This window comes from Aptenodytes forsteri, unplaced genomic scaffold (genome assembly GCF_000699145.1).
Source record: "Aptenodytes forsteri isolate BGI_AS27 unplaced genomic scaffold, ASM69914v1 Scaffold15, whole genome shotgun sequence".
Classification (NCBI taxonomy): domain Eukaryota; kingdom Metazoa; phylum Chordata; class Aves; order Sphenisciformes; family Spheniscidae; genus Aptenodytes; species Aptenodytes forsteri.
In genome coordinates, this window is record NW_008795129.1 from 24201157 (window position 1) to 24217365 (window position 16209).

Below are 16209 nucleotides of genomic sequence, written 5' to 3' on the forward strand. Positions count from 1 at the left end.
GTAGTGAGGGGCCCAAAACTGAACACAGTATTCGAGGTGCGGCCTCACCAGTGCCGAGTACAGGGGCACGATCACTTCCCCACTCCTGCTGGCCACACTATTTCTGATACAGGCCAGGATGCCATTGGCCTTCTTGGCCACCTGGGCACACTGCCGGCTCATGTTCAGCTGGCAATTCAGAGGACAGAGGCTACTTAGCATGCAAATTAAAAAATATTCCATAACTATAATATGAACACATTGGCTAAAAAGATCTCACGAAAGAGAAACTACGTTTCTAGCCCCCTTGCCATTCTACAAAGCAGAACAAGTACGGTGCAAGCTATCTCCTCCTCTGCAGGAACAGTCTTCCTCAATTTTGTATTTAAAATCTTAGTCCCATGCAATACATGACAGCTCTCTCTATATAAAAGAATGTTCAGGCAGACAAAGAAAAGGACAGAAATACTTTGCTGAAAAGTTTCAATATATCTGAAAGTCTTATTTTCTTACTTTCCCAAGGAAAAATGATTCTACTTCCATTGCTAGGGTGGAAGTGGATATCCTCACTTGCTCTTTTCCTTTAAAATGGAATTGACCTCCAACCTTAATTATTGTTACATTGCCAACATGTGAAAGCCCCTTGGAGATTTTGGAAGGACCTTTCCCATACATGGCTGTTTATAACTTACCTCTTGTAGGACATGATACACCTGGGATGCAGTTTCCATAGGTTTTGTACGTTTCTAATACATTATCAGAGAAGTAAACAAATTCTGCTTAAAAAATACCACTGGGTAATAGTATTCATGTCACCATCTCTTGGATTACACCTCCTCCACTCACGGAGCCACCCTTTCCCTGTGCACACTGTGTACACCCACGCACCGGAGACAGGAAAGTGCAAACACTGACAATAATCATCACATTGTGAATGCAAACACCTGGCTCGGGAAGAATGAAATAGCACTGTCTATACGAGATTCTCAATAGTTTGCTGGGTTTAGGGCTGAAACTAATTGTTTTGGAAAGTTTTCACTACTAGGTTTTAGCTAATAAAAGTGAATATTGACACGTTGCAAAAGATAAAAGAGCATTTTAATCGAGGAATAATTCAATTTTTGGATGGGAATTTAAAAGCAGACTTTTTTTGCACAGAGTTTGCCTTTTCTATAAATAACAAATACAGAGGAAATTTCAGGATGAAATTCTACACAGCTGCACACAACTTTGCATTCATCTTTCAAAATAAATGAGAGTTCCTCAACACATTATTTTATTACTAATTCAGGTATGTTAATAGACATGTTTAAGAGACGACTACTAGAAAAATAAATGCTTTTTTTTAAGTGCTGGAAGTAGATTCTTGGTTTATAACAGTAAGCATCAGAGATGCCTTAGGGGAAAAAAAGGACAGCATAGTAAAAAACAAATGGAAAGACCCTAGTAGGAGTCAACACAGATATATTTGACTGTCCTAAATGCACACTGAAGTTTTATTAGAAGGCATAGATATGCTTGTAATAAATTACAGTAAGGAAGAATGAACTTGGGACAGAATGTAAAAGAGATTTTAAAATAATAAAATAAAACCTAAATGTTTCAGCATTAATCCTCCTACAACCCATGTCAGTTAATTGAAATGTCAATGTGATATCTGTAAAGAAACACTAATCCTTTTTGACTTGTGTTTACAAAACACAGAAAAATTCCTTAGTAGGCCTGAACAATACAACAAGCATTGACCCTAATGGTATCCCCTACTTCTGTAACCAACACAAATGTTACACTGTAATAAAACTAAAAAAATATTTGCCTTGAAAAGAGAGTAAAGCTAGCTAGCGAGTTAAGGAGTAAATTCCTTTATTTTCCCAATCACTTCAGTTGAAGTGGCTACCAAAGCACAAAAGGTGAAATGCAAAAGAAATATCATTGCTTCAGATTTTATTTTTATTCTGACAATAAATTCTAATGATATAAAAAATTTAGAGCTATTCTTTTCATTTACTTATCATCTTATGCGTAAACAAAAATAAATATATACAGAATAGGGAACATGATGTAATTTAATCTGGACTTCAGAGGTTGTTATAAACCACTTGATAAATTGAGAGCGCATAAATATGCACAATCCAATAAATCACTGAGCATGGTTATATGTATCAACAACAAGCTGGTCGGTTATCAAAACTGAAGGGTATTCAAAGGTGGTCATTTTTTCAAGGGTAACGGAAGTGTTGCAGCATTGCGTTCATTTAAATAGCCTGCTGGTGGTCAGGTATGAAACCGCCCTCAGGATACTCTATGTAAACGGCTGTAAAACACACAGTTCTCCCTTTCTCAGTGGTGGCTATCAGAAGCTGCTGCTGGCTCTGGACTGAACTTCTCTGCTGTCACCAGAAAGTGCTGTTCCCTGTCCGGCTCCCTCTGTGACTGCCAGCTCCTAACTGCAGGAGTGTGCAGGCAAAGCGGGGAAACAGCCACGGGATCAAACACGGTCAGAAGTAACAGGGTCTGTGAACCAAGCAGCTCCCAAGGGAGGAGGAAGAGCCAGGATGATCCTCAGCTGGACTGAGAAAATAACCAAGAGGTTACGATGCAGTAACTGTGCCAGTCACAGGCTCACCATCGAGGAATTTTTCCACCCCTGGTCTTACATGCAGTGTTTTCTTTAGACCTGATCCTAGGTTTTTTCACATTCATACAACAGAAGAGACAGGTATTTTTCTCGTCTTCCTTCTCAAAAAACCCTCCTTCTGTAAACTGGCAAACATTATTCATTACTGAAACTTGATTTCCTAGCACTAAAAAGTTAGCTAAAACCTGTCTTTGCTTTAAAATATCTGTTGAAGAGTAGATATGGGTTATTCTTCATTTATGGCATTTTTGTGTTGAAAATTTCATTTTTAATTTTCAGAATTTATTATTTAATCTTGTGTTGACAACTATCATTTTTATCACAAAGTATTCCATATAGTTAAAATATTTTATTTGCCAATGAATTACAGAGCACTCTGCCCATAAAAAACAATACTTGCCAGCTCCAATCAGATTTTCTTTTACCTATAAATCTCTGCTACTATGCAGACTTTGCTAATCAACACTCTCTTTCATACCTGATGTTATGCGTAACAGCCAAAAATAATATGTCAGGGTTCTTGACATCATTTCCCCTACCGAAGCACCTAGCACCTTATTCAGCAAGTTCATAAAGTGTGGTCAGCAGTAGGGCTTTTAAACCAGCAGATACAGTAATTCATCCAACCTCTAGAATAACTGCACTGATTGTCATTTGTTTCTCTGACTAGGGTTAGCCAACGGCAGACTATTTACCTTGGCTGGCTGAATAACAGGGCTTTTCAAAGCATTGATCATTCTCTGTTCAATTAGCAGACACTGCATGAGCCTCTAGATGAAGGTTTCTGTTTCCCTTTTTAAATTTGGGGCAGAAAGTCCTTCAGCGAAGGACGTACCTTTGTATCAGACTGAAAGCTACCCTCTAATTTCACTATGAGGCTCCACTATACAGCTCCCTGCTTTCTCACATGAGCGGGGATGTACCCCAGGTCATATAAAAGCACAGAGAAGGATCTGCCAGCTAACAGGTTGCTGCTGAGATACTGAATCTTAGGTGTGATTTTCACTTGGTACAGAGATTATTTTAGCAGTCAGTTTCAGAGAGCTTGGGGACTAATTCTGCTGACTTCTTTTGATAACTGTTCCTCCCAGCTGATACTCAGACAGACACTTTGAAGGCAGCATGCACCTCAGTCATGGATCCCCTGGAACACCACCACGTGTGTCAGAAGCTCTGAGGTCAAACTCATTGCACTGGCAGCTCCTGCTTAAGACATTCTTCACCCGAGTTCTATAACCCAGGCTGTACAAAAACACAGCCTCTTTTTTCACAGCTTGTACTGACCCATCCACTCAAAAAATAATCAGCCCCTAAGCCTAAAAATGTTTCTTATTACTATCGGAAATTTTAACAAGTTACAGTAAAAAAAAAAAAATGAGGAAGTAGACTAACTAGACTTTTAAAATTACTCAACAATCGGATAATACATTTAGAAGCAGCAAACAGATCAGCATTACAGCTTTAACCATAACAAAATGGTTAAACAAAACATAAACCATCATTTTAACTAACCCTTTCTGCAACTTCTTCAAAACCACTCTCCTTTGGTGCCGAAAAATAGATTCCTCTGAAACCACGTGTTCATGCTGAGGAAAGGAGTTCCCCTTGTCTACTTTGAACTACGGCATGGTGAAAAATCCCCAGCATCAACTGGTTTGAAGCAAGGAAAGTCAGGTCACCCAAAGTTCACAGAGAACCAGCACACCTATAGTCACAATCATTTAAATCTTATGATTAAGGAGCAATTTTCAATCATTACAGCTCTGATCTTTCCATAAAAAAATACTTTGTCTATTGGGTCATATAGTATTATTAATCAATTACAGAGTCTAAGATTTCATGTAAATTAATATTTAGTATAGGTATTTCAAAATATTTTTTATCATCTTTTAGAGATATCACCCACATTTCCAGAAGTTGAATTCACAGGTTTTACATGTAAGACATAAATGCAGTATGTACTTCTCTGCTTCAGTGTATGCTCGATTTTATTTATAGGAAATTCTGAAACAATGGAAGGTACATTAGCTTAATTTAAGTACGAGATTTTAGATACCTACTTGAGCAAATATATTCAGCTAATTTTTCAGCATTTCCAGACTTTTCTCCTTGTGGAGTAAGGCCAATTTCTTCCACTATAACCAAAAGTAGCAAAGAAAAACATTAAAATCAATGAGAACAATTCAGATTTACTGTCACAAAAACATGGATTGAAAAGGGAGACACAACTTGACCCACGCACACAAATACTTCCTTGAAAAGCAAAAAAACTAGAGCAATTGAAGTAGTAACATGCTATGAAAAATTCGATTTTGCCTCTAGAAAGACATACATGAAAAAAGTACAAATGAAGAATTCTGGGGATAGCTAAGCTGTTTTGGAGATTTTTTAAACTCTTGTACCTGAAGCTGTGCAACTGAAAGCACTGTCTGACTATGCTGAATGGGCTGCAGTTCCTGGCATGGTTTGGTTGCAGCTAGCTTCCCAATGAGCATATCGCTGCTCTTTCTAGTGAAGGCTGAAATCCTATCGGAAAATCTGAAAGTGTAACACTGCTCTTACTTAAGCAAGTAAGTAGGGATAAGATGAATCCCCAAGAAGTTAACTAATTTGGGACTTGATTGATTCAACATGCTTGTTAGGCATCACTGGTCAGTGATCCAGTGTTGTTACCAGCCTGCCTGAAAAAATACACTTTTTATAGAGGTAGCCAGTACTTACCCAAATTATTTTTGGACTAGAAGCAGAAAAACATCAGAACTTTTAAAATTCTCTAATGTTAGTCTTTTCATAATACTTCCTGTGTGGTTTAGCGGAAGCTAAAGCTACAATGCAATTTTACAATAAGAAAGGCTTTCATAAACTAAAACCTACATTGCATTTTTGTTATGCACATAAAATATGTATTGCATCAGATTAAAACCAGTGTCAAGACAAATAAAGCAGCTGACCCACTGAAGACAACGGGATGTATACTGCTGACTTCTGTTTGGCAAATGTCTCACAGGAACACTGAGGGAATGAAGGGCCAGTGCATCACACTTCGTACAATCACAGACAATCATGTTACCATCCCGTTCACCCAATCTAATTTCCAAAGTGAATGAAAAAAACACATGCAAATTAAGAACAAAGGGGTTTTTTTTCTTTTTTGACCAAATTTTTAAAGTAGTTACGAAAAACCAGAAGCTAGGTCCTTAGATGAAGTAAACACGTATACCATTACTTGTTTTCAGAATTATCCATTTATAAAACTTACCTGTATTTTTTTCTAAGCACCCTTGAATAGCAGCTAATACTCCACAAATTGTACTTGCAAGGCAGATTTATCTAAGTTTTCTTTTTTTAAACCCCAGCTTACCTAGAGAAGCTGTAGCTTTTCCTACCACGTAAGCTGGTTTGGTATTCCATCTTTGTTTAAGAGATTTTGACCAGGCTGAAAAACATTAAATTAAATTTAAGCACATGGCAACAAAATATGAATGCTAAATGAGTATTTGGACTTCTGTTTCATCTACAAACACAGCAAAATAATAATAACTAATACTCCACTACATATTTCAGCAAACCTGGATGTACAAAATGAATTTTTATGTATTTTTTCCATTGTGTAAATAGTAGTCTACAACATGTTTTTAAAAGCCTAATTTGAGTAAACAGTTCTTAGCTGCTTTTGTTAAGTAGCATTTTTAATGCACGTTTGCCTATGCCAGATCACATGCAACTTGCAACGTTCATTTATATTTTGGCATTAGGAATTCAAAAAAGCATCAAAACTCATAGGAAGAACCAGCACATAGTACAAAGGGAGATTTAGACATACAAACTGGTGGTTTAAAACTGAAGGCTTAGGCAAAAACCAAATATAATCTTCTATGATGACAAATAAAAGGGTAAAAATCTATATCCATGCACTACAGTACTCTATAACGCAACTCCTTCTTATACAAGAAAAGTATAGTAACTGATTGTATTTTAAACATACACCAAAAATAAGTTATCAGCTCAGAAATAAAATGTACCAGAGACCAAAATAAAATTACTATGAAATGGTTTTCCTCTTTCAGGCAGTAAGCAGGTTATAGATCACACCTCTTGGTTCCAGCTACCTGATCCCTGTGCCTGAAATCCTAATGGGTCAAAAATAGATACACTAAGTCTTTTACTATCTTGTCTTAAAACAGTACAGCATAGGACATTGACTTCCTTTCCAGTATTCTTGGGGGAAAAAAAATAGAAATAGAAACTGTAACAGTAAAAAAAAAAAAAAATTGGAGGAAACTATTCTAAAGAAGGAAAAAGATAAGGATTTATTACCTTTGAAAGGAACCCAAATAGGAATTAAAGACTCGTTTTATTGATTAAAATACGTATTACAGCAGCTCCCAAAATTCCTAATCAAGATTAGGGATGAACTCTAGATAAGAGATTACATTGACCAAAAATCCTAAAATACAGTCCTCTGCTGTTGAAAATGCTAAAATAAACTAACAGTCTCAGTGTATTTACTGCTTCCTCAAGAGTGTAACCTTACTCACTGTACATTGATTAGTATGACTACAGCCCAAGTATGGAGCAGATAAAGTAATAAAACTATTTAAGTGTACACAGAAACTCAAAGCCAGAAGTTATGACTTTGCCTAAGAATTTAGAACAGTTTACAAGGATTTGATAGATCATTGGTATGGTAATTTCTATTTAGCACTCTGCAGGATTCTTACTCGCAACAAATCTATTGGCTTTTATGTATCACCATTTCTTCATTGCTTTTTAGCTAATACTTCATTCACTTGAGAAATTTTATATTCAAGACAGAGAAATCTCTTTTTCTGTAAGACTTCATATGAATTATATAGGCACAGAAGTAGCAGTGGCCAGTTTCTAGAACATGCTCCTCTCTGTAAGGGAGGAAAGTAGTTAGTAAGCAAAACTAGGCACTGCAACAAAATATTCCCTATGCATCCACAACTGAAAAAGCTCACACTAATTAGTAATTTGCACCAAAAGCTCTTTCCTTTCATTTTTAACAACAGCGTAAGTGCGGAAAACAAGACCCTTAAAAGCTCAATTTAGCATGACACCTTTATGATACCAAAAGAACTATGAGATAAAGCTTTTTTAAAAAAGGCATACTCCAATCACCTACTGGTGGGTGAAATAAAATTACAAACTTCACAAAATACTGAAACAGAAAGACCAAGGAATATAAATATGCACTTACCGTCATTGTTACTATTCTCTTTTAAACATATCTTGATGGCTTCTAATGCTCTTGGACTGGTAAAAACTAGGCCTCCATAACATTCTGGATGAGAGAGCTACTTATAAACAGTAAATTTAAGAAATAAATTAAAAAAAATAGTAAATAAATTAAAAAATTAAGTTGATCAATTCTTTATAATCTTGTGAAGAACAGAACAGTTTCAATAAATGTCTGAAACTGAAATGGGCTAATATTTCATTACTATCAGTAGCCAGGGTATTTGTAAGAGAAATGTATAACAAATCTCAAATTCAGAACAAAACTTGCACAGACTGTTTTAATTGTGAGAAGCTGTAGGAACAGACAAGGATTCCTGTCACTGAAATGAGCTGGAAGGATGGGCGAACGACATATGAGGTACTTACTTACAAACTCACACAAGAGAACAAAGTAGTAACACAGAGGGTACTACCCAGACAGCTCCTTGCCCCCTCAAAGAGCAGTTAAGATTACTAATGGGCTGTCAAAGATCAGTACAAAAAAAGGAGCCAGGGTATTTGTAAGAGAAATGTATAACAAATCTCAAATTCAGAACAAAACTTGCACAGACTGTTTTAATTGTGAGAAGCTGTAGGAACAGACAAGGATTCCTGTCACTGAAATGAGCTGGAAGGATGGGCGAACGACATATGAGGTACTTACTTACAAACTCACACAAGAGAACAAAGTAGTAACACAGAGGGTACTACCCAGACAGCTCCTTGCCCCCTCAAAGAGCAGTTAAGATTACTAATGGGCTGTCAAAGATCAGTACAAAAAAAGGAGAAATGTTCTTGGATCACTTGTAAATGCAGATCATGATACATGCAAACACCTAACAAAGTTCAGTGCTGTTGGAGACTGTCAATAAAGGGAACCTCCCTCGGAAAACCTTTTCAACATTTTAAAATGAAATACACATGTTGAAGAAAGAGTAGAAAGAGAACACCGATTATGCAATTTTATTCCATGTACTAGGAGATGCAGTACACAATTTCAGTACAATGTAAGGGTAAACCTCAGGTAACCTTTAGTTGTCACTACAGTCTTCTAATTTTTTGTTGTGACAAAATCCTCCGATACCTGTGACTATCGATGGTCCATCAACCTAAATATGAATTCTATCTGACCAACTTAATTCTTTAACAAGCATGGGCAACATACTTGATGTTGTATACAATACGGTATTGGATACAACTGTGTTTGTGGAAACACAAAAAGAGGTACCACAAAGGGCGTTATTAAATCAAGATAAGACACGGCATCTTGGCAACCATGGCCTAAATTCTGGTGAAAATAAGACAACTGAAATAATTTAAAACTTACCTTTTCAAATAACCTTTCAAGAGATATGAATTCAAATGACAAAACTGGAATCAAAGTTGCTTCAAATCCATATAATCCCAACTCCTATCAAAAAAAGGTTTACAGCTCTTGAAATAGATTTCAAACAGTAGTTTTTTCTTTTTCAAAGAATTGACTAAGTCAGCACAAATACTGCTTTTTACTGAAGTAAAATACAAAGGCATTGTATTTGCTTTTACTAGTGAATCTAGTTTGGTTTTGTTAGTTATATAGTATTACCACATAATACTAAACAAACAGCCTGGAACGGAGGCCTCCTACATAGCTACTGAATAGTTACAGCATAAACCAGCACACAGCTCTGAAGTCCCTAAGTGACAAACGATCACCTAGTCCTGCAAATATTTTTGTACATCTCTGTAATTCTTTAAAGTCAATAGAACTGCTCTTATGAGTAAGACCTACTCACATGACTGAAGGTAATAGCAGAAAGGACCACAGCAACAGGTAACCTCTTTTTCAAATTACATTCCCATTTAAGACTACTAACATTTTTTGTAATCTTAATTCTATCCATATGAACATAATCAATATTAATTAAAATGAAATTGTTTTAATATCAGTACTTTGCTGAGAACTTTAACAGTGAATTCAGTACGAATGACCCCTAACTAAAATAATTTTTTCAGTAACAGCAAATTTTTAAGCATACTTTTTTCCTTAGCCTAATTTCAGACATGCACTCCTAATTTTGATTAAGCACGTTTTTCACTTGAAACAGTTAAATTCATCTATCTTGCTGAACACGATACTATTATTTAATAGTGAAGTGACACAATTTTTTACTTTTTTTAAAGTTTACTTACTTTAATATATGGATCTGGTCCTGAATCTTTGTCTTTGGGATCCTTCAGCAAGAGAACCTTCATTGTTTACCAAATAACTGCAAAAGAACTCTGAAATACAATAATGGAATTTATCTAAATTAGATCTAGAGGACTTTCTACTGAACAGTGACTTTAATAGCTCAGCTTCAAAGAAACTGGGTTGCTAACAGTTGCACTGCTCTCTATACAATGAGTAAGCAGTTAACGTACATTCTCTGGGCATGAATATCCACCCTGATAAGGCCAACAAATAACATGCTGTCTTTAGATAATACCGCTTAAGGGAGAAACTATAATGAAAGTCATCAAGGAGAATACATTTTAAAGGAGAATATTTTGCAGAAGTAACAACCCCTAGAATGCAGTCACGTAATAAGCTCCTATCTATAAAAACTTACCCTATTCTGTTCATTTCCATGCCAGTTTCCACCCTATGCTCATCATAACGAGTATGCAAGGACTTATGTATCTAGTGATTTAATTTGATGCATTTGGGGTCTAACCCTTTTCATGGGGGAAAACATGTGCAGGGCAGTGTTTCAAATTTTTTTAAAAAAATACAAACTTGCGTATATAAACACACATTTATACATCTGAATATAATATACATAATATTCATATGCCTTCTTTAATACATCTATAGTAAACAAGACAAGACTGAAAAAGTATATTCTGCCATTAAAATGGAAGATGATAGTTCTCAGTTCCTTAAAAGTTGACTTTGGTGCTGAATTCAAAGCCTGTTAGAACACATAAGCAAATACACCAAGCATCAAAGTAAACAAATGCAATAATACAAACAAACAGAAATCCATTCTCTGCACATTTACCTTAATTATCTATGTGTTACTTTCCTGATAGATTACATACTAGCGAATTCTCTTTAAAACGAATAATTATGAATATTCAAATGTACAGAACATCTTAAATTTTATTCATTTGCATGACATGCATTGAAATCCTCAAAACTTCATCAAAGGCAAAAAAACCTGCTCAGACAAAAATGAAAAGAGAAAAGAGACAAGGCAGCTTTAGACAACAGTGGACAAAACAGGATCTGGTACAAGTAACCAGAGCTCAGTGTCACACATTCATCTATAGACAGAAGCACTGCAAAATGCAGGTGGTGAAAAGGGGCACCTGAAGCACCACCCCCAGGAACTCAATATCCGACTGTGATATTACGTTAATTTTGTGCATTTTAAACTTCATTTTTTTAATCTAGGTTTTAAAATGTGGTGTGATAATTTAGGTGTTTGATTCTGAACATCTTACCATTAGACATGGAAGCGCTCATTTCCACAAGACTTCCAGTACTCAAAATTGACACAATGGGAACTGGTAGGGCTTTGCAGTTCTGAAATATCAAGGCCAGTGAAGTCAAAGGGAATGACTAAAAGCATGCATAGAAGAAGAAACAAGGACTTTGTCGAGGGCCGTATTCTCCAAAATTGTAATTCTTGCTGATTTCAAACTAGAGCAAATGCCAAAGTAGATCCCATCCATAGCTTTCAAGAGTTTGACTCCCAAATACTTTTGAGTATCCAGTTGCTAGTAGCTTTAAGGAGGTAGGGCTAAGTGACTTTTCTCAGTCACTTTAACATTGTTGTTTTTTTAAAGTGAAGGCTGTTACATTCTTGTAAAAATCTAGTTTGCACACAGTTCTTTGTAGTAAAGATTGTTAGTAACTTCAGTATCAGAACAACAATCTCTACAAAAACTAACTTACTATATATAAGTTAGTGCTTACGCTCTAAGTATGATACACTTCCATTTCTACCACCAAGAATAATGATGGTAACTCTAACCTACCACACCTTCCTATTTCCAAAATATATAATGTTTAATGACATTATGAAGTCATCAAAATATAAATGTAAGGAAAAAAATAATAATCCTTCCAAACTGTATAATACAAGATAATAATACTTTTTGGAAAGAGCAATTTCCAAAAGTATTGTAATAAAACCCCCAGATGACATGCGAGAGTTAATTCAGGTACACCTGGGGAAAGCAGATTTCTAATTAATTACTTTAGGTAGGTAGAAACAAATTAACTTCCCATCCTATGCCTTATTACTGTGTCAAGTAATGAATAATAATAAGAAACGGGTAAATATCTATGTTTAACAAGGTGACTTACGATAATCAAATTAATTATTTTGTTTAGATCCTGCATACAAAATATATACTGAAACCAAAGAATAATTATAGAGTCATAAAATATCATGAACTACTGCAAGATGCAATTACCTAGCTGTCTCCTCTACAAAGAAATCTTACAAGCTGTATTTTGGGCTCAGCCATCTGGCTCACTTGTAAAAAGAGCAAGACTGCACAGCCCTGGCGCTCCTAGAAGCCACTGGCTTATTTTCAATTCTGCCAGAAGACAACTCGTTTATCAACTCCAAAAAGGGGCTGCAAGTGTCCAACAGAAGACAAATTTGACCTAGGGAACCTGTAAGTTTGTGTATTTATGAACAACATGTATTTTGATCTCAACTACCCTCTGAGTGCTTTTGGTTTTACTGCTGAAAAAATTAGTCTCCTTTTCTGGAGCCATAAACCTCTCAGACCATTCTGTTCTTTCTGCCTATGTAGTTCAGACAGGTTCACACAGATTTGGTGACAGCTGTGACCAAATGAAAACTGGTGGAATATACCCATTTCCAAATGCCAGGTCATCACACCCAACACTTTCTTAGCAAGTGTGCCCCACCACCACTGACACATCACTGTGCATCGAGGCAAAATGCTGCCTTAACGGACAGGCAGAAGAGAAAGCAGACAAGATCCCAAAGAGGGACAAGCACATGTGAGCACATTTTCAAACCAAAAATATGCCAATATACATCCAAAGGGTGAAGAAGTTAAAAATCAATTATGCATTCTTTTTTTGGGGAAAAACATACAGACAAGTTTTCATGACTTGCTGCAAGGATGCGGGGGTCCCACTGCACTGGGAATGGTAAGAGAAATACAGTATTTTTACTGGTTTACTTGTGTCCTTGAGAGGTTACTAAGGATTGCCCTACCAATGACTGAAATACAATTTTCCAAACAGCTAGCTTTCTGCTAAATTCACTTAAGAGTCAAGAACCCTGACAAACATTCCTATGGAATCAGAGAGCGTTACGAGAAAGCACATAAATAAGACATGCAGCATCTTCGGTAATTTTTGATGTATTCTGAGGTAAGAACTTACAATACAAAGATATATTTTAGATAGCTTATATATTTTATCTATAAATTGTATCTTATATATTAAATATTTAATCAAGTGAGGTATGCACAAACTTCTAAACAACCAGGAAAAGTTTCTATTCAGAACAATGAATGGACTTAGCAGAGTCCAGCAGTGCTCAATCTATATCTGGAAAAGAGAATGTGTATGAATAATGTTAGTAAGTTTTCCACTGCCAAGTCTTTGTTTATAGGATGATGCTGGCCACCCACTTTTGGCTCACTAAACAAGCTTTGTTTGTCTGAGCACCAGTAACAACCCTGCAAAGACTGCTCTTCAAATGTTAAAAAAATACCATTTAAAACGCATTAGGCTTGCAAACGGCTAATAAGAGGACAACAGATTTTCTGTCTTGAGCACACAGACACAAAGATGAAGAAAAACTTGTATTAGTCAGTGTGAGGTTTGGGAACCATCCAGTTAGCTCTGATAACAAACTACAAGAGCGACTGGAGTGTCTGCGGCATTACCTCACGACTGAAGGCTAAATCCAGCTTGGCGCTTTCTCCGAGTCCACATTACTTAAAATTAAGTCCACTTTACTTAATTTAGAAGAAAGGTAATTTTAGGTCACGTTGCACATTCAGAATATTATGCTTACAGACAGAATTGAAATGCTTCCCAGTCACAGCATCACACAGTAAAATTCAGCAACCCTGTGCCTTCAATTAAAATATAAAGCTGATTAGGATGTGTATCCCTGATATTAGTACAGTAAAAATGAGCAATACTCTCTCATATTAAAAAAACCTTTGCAGATTTTTTATATAAAACATTGTACAGAAAGAACATCCCTGTTGGTCACTCAACTTTCATTTCAAAAGCTGTCCCCAAACTAATTGTGAACTATCTTTAATACAGAGGACAGCTTGTAAAAAGAAATAAATGGGTCCTTTTGTTTCTTGCTGCTAAGTGACACCGAGAGCTGCAAAATATATTAAACTTTTCTAATACTATTCTGATTATAAGCAACTGTATGGGTCACACAATAAGGTTTGATTGCCAAGTGTAAAGGGAATTGTCTGTTCCATCATAAACAAAAAAGGAGACGAATTATAAGACACTATTGTGTATGATTTTTAAAAAACCTCTGAAAATCCCTCGGCTAGGATTTCTGATGCTATGCATTTCTTACCAATATCTTTTTACTATGATTAGATGGATTTAATAACCAGAGAGGGAAAAAAGCCTACCTGTAAGGCTGCCATGAAGTATGGTTCAGAAATCTACCAAATTCAGAGATAATGTAATACGTGTATCATCAAGTAACAACAACAACAAAAGATGTGAGAATAATTCCTACTGTTTGGGTGTCTATGTCACAAAACTCAACAAAACTAGTTCCTTGACATGGCAATCCAGAGGAGCAGCAAAGGACTCAGACCTTTCTACTACATCATGGCTTTTTACCAAAAGCAACGTTAGTAATTAGTGTCATTCTTGACTGATACAGTTTCAAAAATAAAATGGAAAACTGTATATAGATGCAGATTGCATCCCCACAGAGGCAGTTTTACTGCAGCAGTAAAGGGCTTTGCCAATACTTTCTCCACACTGTATTCTTTTCCTGTGTATCAGTATTCGTATTTTGGCAATGCCCTAAGTGCTCCCAGAGCAGACACAGCTCTCAAAACATAATAAAAAAAATAAACACAGACATGTTTGATACTTTAAAGAGACATGAAAAATCTAACCTATTTGGATTGTATTTATAAAGCCAAAATTACATCCCAGGCCCTGTGCCTTGCATTTCTTCTGGCTGGCAATAGTGAACGCCCAATCCTCTTCTTCAAATGACCTCATTAACCACCTACCTTTCTTCATTAGCTAGACATGAAGACTCAAATAGAGCATGGTCCGCGTGAATGAGCTCAAACATTAATGGCCACTTCTGTACCTTTAGTGCTTAGGATTTTTCAACACATTTTCCTGATTGATATTTTTATAAAAAACACATTTACATTGTGTTTACTGCATTCTACCTCACTGCCTTTTGTTTGTTTGTCTGGAATGATTTATAACAAGTCTGGGAATTAATTTTTTAAGTACGCAGTAAGCATTTGATTCCTTTTTTAATTTGGCTTTCAGTAATTTGACCAATATCACAGATGCTCAGCACAGACTTCTAGGCCCCAGTACTGTATTTTAGCCTGTTTGGCTTTCTTTTCTTTACAAGAGTGTAACTCACAGGTTCAACAGACACAGGCCAAGAACAGAGGTGGTGAGGGCAGAAGAAACATGAGGACATTTGTTGCACGGGACAATCATTTTGCTTGCCTTTAAACAGACGATGCTTCAGCAGGGCAGGGAGCTGCAACAGTTAACACGCACCTACGCTTCCACGTATCGTTTTCAAGGGTATTTTGAGCCCCGGCGGAGCCCGGATGACTTTCCCAGAATACTCTTCTTTTAAAGCAGGTGACATCAGCAGCCTCCGGATGACTTTCCCAGAATACTCTACTTCTTTTAAAGCAGGTGACATCAGCAGCCCAAAGAGGGAATCCCGGGTGTTTTAGGAGCGAGGAGAGGGGCGGCCTGGGGCGTGTCGCGTGTGTCCCGTCCCCGCCCTCCACACGTGCCGGCGGGCCCGAGTGCCCGCCCTGGGCCCTCGCCCTCGCCCCTTCGCAGTTTAACACAGCCTTTCCCTGTGATTCACTGCCGACAGGCACGACATACCCCAACTCCCGTCTGGAGAGCTTTGTCGCGCTACGGTCACCACACACGCGGAGGCGATGCTGCCCCACTGCAAGCCCGAAAAAATCGCCCCTTCGAAGTTAAACCCAGCCTTTCCCTGTGATTCACTGCCGACAGGCACGACGTACCCCAACTCCCGTCTGGAGAGCTTTGTCGCGCTACGGTCACCACACACGCGGAGGCGATGCTGCCCCACTGCAAGCCAGCACCCCGCGCTGCC

At 37.0% G+C, this 16209-nt stretch overlaps 2 protein-coding genes across 3 annotated transcripts in view; one reads left to right on the top strand and one right to left on the bottom strand.

Moving 5' to 3' along the window:
- The window catches only part of UROS (uroporphyrinogen III synthase), a 20450-nt gene extending 4799 nt beyond the window's left edge, over positions 1 to 15651 (bottom strand). Inside the window, exons 1-7 of one of the 2 annotated variants that reach the window (XM_019471660.1) lie at positions 15573 to 15651; positions 10031 to 10120; positions 9186 to 9269; positions 7839 to 7935; positions 5979 to 6053; positions 4678 to 4752; positions 4155 to 4322 (exon numbers count right to left, since the gene is read on the bottom strand). In XM_019471660.1, the coding sequence (XP_019327205.1) occupies positions 4288 to 4322; positions 4678 to 4752; positions 5979 to 6053; positions 7839 to 7935; positions 9186 to 9269; positions 10031 to 10093 (429 nt within the window). In that variant the 5' untranslated portion in view covers positions 10094 to 10120; positions 15573 to 15651 and the 3' untranslated portion in view covers positions 4155 to 4287. Of the gene's footprint in view, positions 1 to 4154; positions 4323 to 4677; positions 4753 to 5978; positions 6054 to 7838; positions 7936 to 9185; positions 9270 to 10030; positions 10121 to 15572 lie in introns of those variants that run through there. The other variant, XM_009277955.2, reaches the window with a different exon arrangement.
- Positions 15652 to 16027: 376 nt separating this feature from the next.
- Positions 16028 to 16209, top strand: part of BCCIP (BRCA2 and CDKN1A interacting protein) — an 11259-nt gene continuing 11077 nt past the window's right edge. Inside the window, exon 1 of the mRNA XM_009278120.1 lies at positions 16028 to 16186. Within this exon, the coding sequence (XP_009276395.1) occupies positions 16028 to 16186 (159 nt within the window). The remainder of the gene's footprint in view (positions 16187 to 16209) is intronic.